The 9452-nt window shown below is 45.6% G+C and overlaps 1 protein-coding gene across 6 annotated transcripts in view; it reads right to left on the bottom strand.

The window, feature by feature from the left end:
- Positions 1–25: 25 nt before the first annotated feature.
- Positions 26–9452, bottom strand: part of PRUNE1 (prune exopolyphosphatase 1) — a 32239-nt gene continuing 22812 nt past the window's right edge. For 5 of the 6 annotated variants that reach the window (XM_050750565.1, XM_050750575.1, XM_050750602.1 and 2 more), the window contains 2 exons: positions 6535–6693; positions 26–1925 (listed from right to left, as the gene is read on the bottom strand). In XM_050750565.1, coding sequence (XP_050606522.1) covers positions 1497–1925; positions 6535–6693 — 588 coding nt within the window. In that variant the 3' untranslated portion in view covers positions 26–1496. The remainder of the gene's footprint in view (positions 1926–6534; positions 6694–9452) is intronic. The other variant, XM_050750586.1, reaches the window with a different exon arrangement.

Raw genomic sequence — 9452 nt, 5'->3', positions numbered from 1 at the left:
ATAAAAAAAGACGGTAAGACCCCCAAACAGGAAAAAAGTATTTTTAATACTATAACAAAATGCAAAATAAAGTACCCAAGTTACAAAACATAAATTCCTTTGGTTCATAATCACACCACTATTTTTACCTTCCACATAGCTACAGACATCACACCCTCAAAGTGAAGTCAGACTGTCCCCCTCATACTGAAGATGTCATGCCAAAACCATCACATACCCCACTGTTCAGTGAAACTGTTGGCAGCTTACATGGAACAGAGCTGTAGGGTAGGAAAAAGGGGAAAGGGTTGGGTTAAAAAAAAATGGGGAGACTCTACACATGCAGAACAAGTCAGTGAGAGGGAGCTCTCTGCTGGGTCAACACGTCATGAACCACACCCCTATTCATGCTACATGAGGCTGAGTCCTTGCTACAACCACAGAGAAATACAGACAATCGAGTGAACCTGAGCATCCCCAGGGATAACAGAAGAAAAATACAGAGAAGCAGAGGAGAGAAAGAATGGCAGCAAGAGGCAAATCACAGAATACCAGGGAACACCTAGTCCAAACCCTGTTTTACAGATGGGGAAAGTGAGACCTGGAGTAGTGAAGTGTCTTGCCAAAATACATAGTCTATGGGAGCATTAGAACTCCATGCTTCCTTTTAATATGAGCAAGGAGAAAAAGAGACTGACAAGAAATTGATAGGCCTGCTAAGGCAGGAGACAGACCCAGGCCTCTCATTCCAGTTATGCTGTCTTTTTGGAAGAGTGCCTGTGAGGTCATTAAGGCCTTTCTAGGTGGTTTCTTGATTCTCAAGAATCAGGGTTCTGGGTGGCTCTGGGACAGAAGGGTTCAAAGAAACAGCCAGGCCACCTGATCAGGACAGAAGACAATGGCCTCTAATCTTCTCCCAAACTAGATCTGAAACAGTCACAGTAAGCTCAGAATAGAAATTCAGCGATCTCTGAATCAAATGCCATCACCTAAATGGTGGCAAAAAGAAAAGTCATTGAGCTAGCAATCTGCTGTAGGCTGAACACTGGAATAAGTTTCCAAAGTGCACTCTCTTTTCTCTCTAGCTTGAGGCAGGTATTCAATAAATACTTGAATGAATAAGTGAATAAATGAATACATGGAGACCATCAATGAAAGTTCAGTTCCATGACAGATATTGGTTCTGTTCAAGATCCAAGCTGAGGACACTTTTGGGGACTACATTCTCTTTGTCCCACTGTGCTGGGACTGCAGATGTGTCACATCGCGCCCCTGGCAAATAAAATAGACAGAGGTGCAGATTTAAATAAAATTTGATTGGTAGAGAGTAGGGGGAAAAGGTGGAAAGCCATTCTTAAAGCAGCTGCTTTCACTTTTTTTCTCCTCTCAGTTTTATGAGAACAGTATACCAGATCCTGGAGCAATGAAGACAGAATTGCTGAATCTCCAAACATCTCAAAACATGCATTTGAAGTGAGTCAGGTAGCCTCACCCACTACCTCCTCCCTTCTCAACAGTCATTTCTTGGACAGGGAGGCTGTGGTAGACTGTGACAGTGAGATCTGACTGCACTTCTCAAAGACAGCCTCAGCGGAGAGTTTAGGCAGCCCCTGATCTAGAGGGCACTCATCCACCAAGCTGTTCATGGGCGTGGGGGGCAGCGGAGGGTCCTCCTCATCTTGACTCAGTCCAGAAATCAGGGAGTTACTTGCCCTGTCCAATTCCTTGTCCACCTGCTCCCTGGACACATCCGCTGTCTCAGGCTGTCCTGAAGGGATCTTCATGGAGTCAAAATACACTGACAGGGCTTCCTGGAGCAGGGGCAGAAGTTTCTTCCGAGAGACCTGGGTGTTGCCTTGAAGATAGGCATGGAGGTTAGGGTGGGTGCTTGAGGCAGGGGTCAGCTTCAGGGGTGGAGAGTGGGAGCATTCCAGGACTCCACAGATCTAAAGAGGAGACAATAACAGGGAAATGATACACAACTTACTGTAGCAAAGTGCTGAGGCTTCTAAGTGAGAGGCTTCCTCTATAGAAGAGGAAGCTTTCAAAAAGTAAGTCGGCAGGGTGTGGTGGCTCATGCCTGTAATCCCAGCACTTTGGGAGGCCGAAGCGGGCGGATCACCTGAGGTCAGGAGTTTGAGACCAGCCTGACCATCATGGAGAAACCCCATCTCTACTAAAAATACAAAATTAGCTGGGTGTGGTGGCGCATGCCTGTAATCCCAGCTACTTGGGAGGCTGAGGCAGGAGAATCGCTTGAACCCAGGAGACAGAGGTTGCAGTGAGCCAAGATGGTGCCATTGCACTCCAGCCTGGGCAACAAGAGTGAAACTCCGTCTCAAAAAAATAAATAAATAAATAAAAGTAAGTTATCCTTGAGGCCAGGCACAATGGCTCCCGCCTGTAATTCCAGCACTTTGGGAGGCCAAGGTGGGCGGATCACCTGAGGTCAGGAATTCAAGACCAGCCTTGTCAACATGGTAAAACCCTGTCTCTACTAAAAATACAAAAATTAGCCAGACATGATGGTGCACACCTGTAATCCCAGCTACTTGCAAGGCTGAGACAGGAGAATCATTTGAACCTGGGAGGTGGAGGCTACAGTGAGCCGAGATCTCACCATTGCACTCCAGTCTGGGCAATAAAGCAAGACAAAAAAAAAGTAAGTTATCCAGGGTTCGGTTTTATTGTTTGCAACAGAAGGAACACTAATATACACAGTATTTTTTTTTTTTTTGAGATGGAGTCTTGCTCTGTCACCCAGGCTGGAGTGCAGTGGTGCGATCTCGGCTCACTACAACCTCTGCCTCCCTGGTTCAAGTGAATCGCCTGCCTTAGCCTCCTAAGTAGCTGGGATTATAGGCATGTGTCACCAAGCCTGGCTAATGTTTATATTTTTAGTGGAAACGAGGTTACACCATGTTACCCAGACTGGTCTCGAACTTCTGACCTCAGGTGATCCGCTCTCACCTAGGCCTCTCAAAGTGCTAGGATTACAGGTGTGAGCCACCACGCCCGACCCACAGTATTTTATTTTATCATATATATATATATATATATATATATATATATATTTTTTTTTTTTTTTTTTTTTTAGAACAGGGATGGGGTCTTGTTATGTTGCCCAGGCTGGTCTCCAAATCCTGGTCTCAAACAATCCTTCTGCTTCAGCCTCCCAAAGTGCTGGGATTCATACACAGTGTTTTATTTATTTTATTTTGCTTTAATTTTTTTTTTTTGAGATGGATTCTTGCTCTGTCACCCAGGCTGGAGTACAGTGGCACAATCTTAGCTCACTGCAACCTTCGCCTCCCAGGTTCAAGCAATTCTCCTGCCTCTGCCTCCCGAGTAGCTGGGATTACAGGTGCCTGCCACCATGCCCAGCTAATTTTTGTATTTTTAGTAGAGACGTGGTTTCACCATATTGGCCAGGCTGGTCTTGAACTCCTGAGCTCAGGTGATCTGCCCAGCTCAGCCTCCCAAAGTGCTGGGATTACAGGCATGAGCTACCATACCCAGCCATACACAGTACTTTAAAAACAGAGGAAACAGTTTAGATTGTATATTTCATTTTATTATTAAAGTAACTAAAGCTAAGTAAGATGATTATGAGTAAAATCATGTAGATGATGGCAGTTAAACCAGAATCCAGGAACCCCAGCTTCTAATCTAGTGTTGTTTCCAAGTGTATAAATGTGCTCAAGAACTTGAACTAGGATGGGACTAGAATTTATCTAGAGGCCAGAAGAGGGATGGAGGAAGAATGAATTGAACAAAATAAGATTGGTATCCCTATTACCCTCACTTACATGCAGGGAAACTGAGAATTCGATGATCAGGTAACTTGCCTAAGGTCATAATTTGCATGAAGCGAAAGTGACACTAAGCCCAGAGCTGTCACCAAAGCCAGTGTTCTAAATCAATATATTATGCTACCCCTAACACAGGAGAAAGAGAGGAGATGGTAGAGTAGACTGTGAGAAAAGGACTCCTGGCTGGGCATAGTGGCCCACACCTGCAGTTCCAGAACTTTGGGAAGCTGAGGCTGGTGGATCACTTGAGTCCAGGAGTTCGAGACCAGCCTGAGCAATGTAGCGAGACTCTGTCCCTACAAAAAATACAAAAAAAATTAGCTGGCCATGATGGTGTGCCTGGAGCCCCAGCTACTTAGGAAGCTGGGAGGATTGCCTGAACCAGGGAGGCAGAGGTTGCAGTAAGCTGAGATCATGCCATTGCACCACTCCAGCCTGGGCAACAAAGCAAGACATCTCAAAAAAAAAAAAAAAAAGAGAGAGAAAAGGACTCCTGTTTCTAAGCATAGGGGCAGCCTGGACAATGGTAGAGTCATTAGAAATCCACACAGCTGGCCGGGCGCGGTGGCTCAAGCCTGTAATCCCAGCACTTTCAGAGGCTGAGGCGGGTGGATCACGAGGTCAGGAGATCGAGACCATCCTGGCTAACACGGTGAAACCCTGTCTCTACTAAAACTACAAAAAATTAGTAGGGCGTGGTGGCGGGTGCCTGTAGTCCCAGCTACTCGGGAGGCTGAGGCAGAAGAATGGCGTGAACCCGGGAGGCGGAGCTTGCAGTGAGCCGAGATCGCACCACTGTTCTCTAGTCTGGGAGACACAGCGAGACTCTGTTTCAAAAAAAAAAAAAAAAAAGAAATCCACACAGCTTCGAATGAGCAGCACAGAGGGGAGAAGATTCAGGAATGTGGAAGAGGTACTTCTAATGGCCAAAGCACCCTTTTCTTCATGAAAGGATTAGTAAGAGCCACTATTTACAAAGTGCTTACTCTGCTCCAGAAGTGTGCTTTACACATGATATTATGTTTAATGATCATAGTAGAATTAGCAGTAGGTACTATTATGCCATTTCCAGATGCAGAAGTCAAAGAGTAAGACTTGCCTTAGCTCAAAGAGTAAGAGGCAAATCTAGAACAGAAAAACGCATCTACCTGACTTTAAAAACTGCAGTTCTTGGCCAGGTGCAGTGGCTCACGCTTGTAATTCCAGCACTTTGGAAGGCCAAGGCGGGCGGATCACTTGAGGTCAGGAGTTCGAGACCAGCCTGGCTAACATGGTGAAACCCCGTCTCTACTAAAAATACAAAAATTAGTCGGGCATGGTAGCGGGCGCCTGTAGTCCCAGCTGCAGGCTGAGGTGGGAGAACTGCCTGAACCTGGGAGGTGGCAGTTGCAGTGAGCCAAGATCACACCACTGTACTCAAGCCTGGGCAACAGAGTGAGACTCTGACTCAAAAAACAAACAAACAAAACTGTAGTTCTTTTCATAATGACAAACCACCTTACACTGAATGAAATCAGATTTGCTTCCTGGGGAGAAGGCAAAGGCAAAGGCAAAGGGAGGTGGGAAAGGGCAGACATACCTTCTATGACAGCAAAGGATTATCTGGCTGTATTCTGTCTTTAGCAGTCCTCACAGAGCCTAGGCCACCCTCAGAATCCCTGAATTGCCTTAAGCCCACCTTTTTTTTTTTTTTTTGAGACAGAGTCTCTCTCTGTTAGGATGGAATGCAGTGGCGTGATCTCGGCTCACTGCAACCTCTGCCTCCTAGGTTCAAGAGATTCTCCTGCCTCGGCCTCCTGAGTAGCTGGGACTATAGGCACGTACCACCACTCCCAGCTAATTTTGTATTTTTTAGAAGAGATGAGGTTTCACCATGTTGGCCAGGATGGTCTCAATCTCTTGATCTCATGATCTGCTCGCCTCAGCCTCCCAAAGTGCTGGAATTATAGGCATGAGCCACCATGCCCAGCCTTAAGTCCACTTTTAAATTCTTCCCTAGGCTAATCAGTAACCAGCAGAGGAACAGAAAGGAGAGGAAGTAGGAAAGATAGCCAAAAGGAAGATCAGGAAAGAAAACAAATCTGGATCTAGATCACTTCTTTACAGAGTTTGCACGATACAAAATAATTAATCCCTGCATAGTAAGTAGCAGAAAAGGTCTCTCATATTTCTAATTTTCAAGGCAACAGCGTGATTCCAGGGGTGAGGAATTAATGATTAAACCAAGAATAGAGTTTTTTTTTTTTTTTTTTTCCCCCAATAGAGATGAGGTCTTGCTATCTTTGCCCAGGCTGGACTCAAACTTTCCAGCTCAAGCAATCTTTCCGCATCAGCCTCCCGAGTTGCTGGGACTACAGGCATGTGCCACGGTCCCTAGCTCAAGAAGGGAATTTTAACTACAGATTTGTAACATTTCCTTCTAACTAGATTTCTTTCAAGTTCTTTCAAAGTATGAATTGAATCTTTAGTTCTTTTTGGAATTCACCTTTTCTCAACAATGCTATGATTAAGGATGTTCACTAAAAAAAAAAAAAGAATGAAAAAAAAAGGATATTCATATACAGAGAGAATGGGAAAAAGCAGAAAGGGGAGGAAACAGGTCCAGAAACAGGTCAAAGGACCTCGTGTAAGTATGTTAATATAAGAACCTAAGAGAGGTCCTTATAGGACAGCTGTAGAGCACAGAGGTACATACAGGTGGACTCTGTAAGGCTCTTAGGTTGGAGAAGGGACACAGACTCACCGTTGTTCGGAGTGCCACATGGGGACAGAAAATAGCCAACTGCCGCACTGGCTCATTGTGAGTGTTGAAAAAGATAGTCATGGCGACCAGGACATCGTAGCTGTGAGCCTGGCAGAAAGCATGGAGATCTGCAAGGAGGTTAGACCTCTCCAGAAAGGCCTGAAAGGGAAGAAATGGAGAGGGATGAAGGACTTTCTCATCATCATCAATAAAACATCCTTGGGCTAGGCACGGTCACTCATGCCCGTAATCCCCGCACTTTGGGAGGCCAAGGGGGGCAGATCACCTGAGGTCAGGAGTTTGAGACCAGTCTGACCAACATGGAGAAATCCCATCTCTGCTAAAAATACAAAATTAGCCGTGCGTGGTGGCGCATGCATGTAATCCCAGCTACTTGGGAGGCTGAGGCAGGAGAATCGCTTGAATTCGAGAGGCGGAGGTTGCAGTGATTCCAGATCGCACCATTGCACTCCAGCCTGGGCAGCAAGAGCGAAACTCTGTCTCAAACAAACAAACAAAAACAAAAAAAATGCTGATAATGTATGTAATGTGCCTAGCGTGTTCAAGGCTCTCCTGTTCTTGCAATCAAACAAGCAAAGTCTTTGCCTTGTGGGTATTTTTTTTTTTTTTTTTTTTTTGAGACGGAGTTTTGCTCTTGTTGCCCAGGCTGGAATGCAATGGCGCGATCTTGGCTCACTGAAACCTCCTCCTCCCGGGTTCAAGTGATTCTCCTGCCTCAGCCTCTCGAGTAGCTGGGATGACAGGCATGTGCCATCATGCCTGGCTAATTTTTTGTTAGTAGAGACGGGGTTTCTCCATGTTGGTCAGGCTGATTTCAAACTCCCGACCTCAGGGGATCTGCCTGCCTTGGTCTCCCAAAGTGCTGGGATTACAGGTGTGAGCCACCGCACCCAGCCCGCCTTGTGGGTATTTTTATTCTAAAACAGAATAATGGGGTATACAAATAAGAGCAGACATGTGAAAACTGCTTTTCTCTATCCTTGTCATTTCTTGTTTTTTTTTTTTTGTTTGTTTGTTTGTTTTTTAACCTTGGCATTTCTTTCTTTTTTCTTTGTTTCTTTTTTGAGATGTCTCATTCTGTCGCCCAGGCTGGAGTGCAGTGGTGTGATCTCGGCTTACTGCAACCTCCACCTCCTGGGTCCAAGCGATTTTCCTGCCTCAGCCTTCCAAGTAGCTGGGATTACAGGTGCCCACTACCATGCCTGGCTAATTTTTGTACTTTTAGTAGAGACGGGGTTTCACCATGTTGACCAGGCTAGTCTCGAAGTCCTGACCTCAGGTGATCCACCTGCCTCGGCCTCCCAAAGTGCTGGGATTACAGGCATGAGCCACTGCACCCGGCCAATCTTTGGCATTTCTAATATGTCAGTTTGTACTTGATTAAGGTACTTGGCAAGCCTTTTATGTTTTTGTTTGTTTCTCGAACTAGGTTACGAACCATGAGAGAAGAGACCATGCTATCGTGTTTTATTTATTTAGTATTTTTACACAGTACTTAGTAGAAAGCTGTGTAGAGTATGTATTCAGATCAGATGAATTATTTTATTTATTTATTTATTTATTTATTTATTTATTTATTTATTTATTTTTTGAGGCGGAGTCTCGCTCTGTCACCCAGGCTGGAGTGCAGTGGCCGGATCTCAGCTCACTGCAAGCTCCACCTCCCGGGTTTACACCATTCTCCTGCCTCAGCCCCCTGAGTAGCTGGGACTACAGATGCCCGCCACCTCGCCCGGCTAGTTTTTTGTATTTTTTAGTAGAGACGGTATTTCACCGTGTTAGCCAGGATGGTCTCAATCTCCGGACTTCGTGATCCGCCCGTCTCGGCCTCCCAAAGTGCTGGGATTACAGGCTTGAGCCACCGCGCCCGGCCTTTTTTTTTTTTTTTTTTTTGAGATAGAGTCTCGCTCTGTCACCCAGGCTGGAGTGCAGTGGAGCGACCTTGGCTCCCTGCAGTCTCTGCCTCCTGGGTTCAAGCGATTATTGTGCCTCGGCATCCTGAGTAGCTGGGACTACAGGTGCCCACCACTGTATCCAATTAATTTTTTTTTTTTTTTTTTTTTTTTTTGTATTTTTAGCAGGGACAGGGTTTCCCCATGTTGGCCAGGCTGGTCTTGAATTTCTGACTTCAAGTGATCCACCTGCCTCTGCCTTCCAAGTGCTGGGATTTACAGGCGTGAACCACCACGCCCAGCCAGATGAATGATTTAAACCACTATGACATGGAACCAGGTATTCAGACACCATTATTATTATTTTTGGTTTCCATATACAGCATTTAATTGAACACTATTATTAAAGTTATATTCACTGATACATTCAACAAAGTTTACTGAGCATCCGCTATGTGTCAAACACTGTTAAAGGTCCTAGAGCTACAACAGACAAAAAAGAAACAGGGTCCTGGTAGAGTTGATAAACTAGCAGAGGAATATAGACAATTAACAGGCAAACCAGGAAACAAGATCCTTTTAGTATGTTAAGTGCTTTGAAAAACAAACAGGCCAGGTGTGGTGGCTCAGGCCTGTAATCTCAGCACTTTGAGAGGCCAAAGCGGGCAGATCACTTGAGGTCAGGAGTTCCAGACCAGCCTGGCCAACATGGTGAAACCCCTGTCTCTATTAAAAATACAAAAATGGCCGGGCGCAGTGGCTCACACCTATAATCCCAGCACTTTGGGAGGCCGAGGCGGGTGGATCACTCGAGGTCAGGAGTTCGAGACCAGCCTAGCCAACATGGTGAAACCCTGTCTCTAGTAAAAATACAAAAATTAACTGGGCATGGGGATGTGTGCCTGTAATCCCAGCTACTCAGGAGGCTGAGGCAGGAGAATCACTTGAACCAGGGAGGCAGAAGTTGCAGTGAGCCGAGATAGCACCATTGCACTCCAGCCTGGG

This window comes from Macaca thibetana, chromosome 1 (genome assembly GCF_024542745.1).
Source record: "Macaca thibetana thibetana isolate TM-01 chromosome 1, ASM2454274v1, whole genome shotgun sequence".
In the NCBI taxonomy this organism is placed as follows: Eukaryota; Metazoa; Chordata; class Mammalia; order Primates; family Cercopithecidae; genus Macaca; species Macaca thibetana.
Note: the sequence above shows the minus strand (reverse complement) of the source record. Positions and strands in the feature narration are given on the sequence as shown.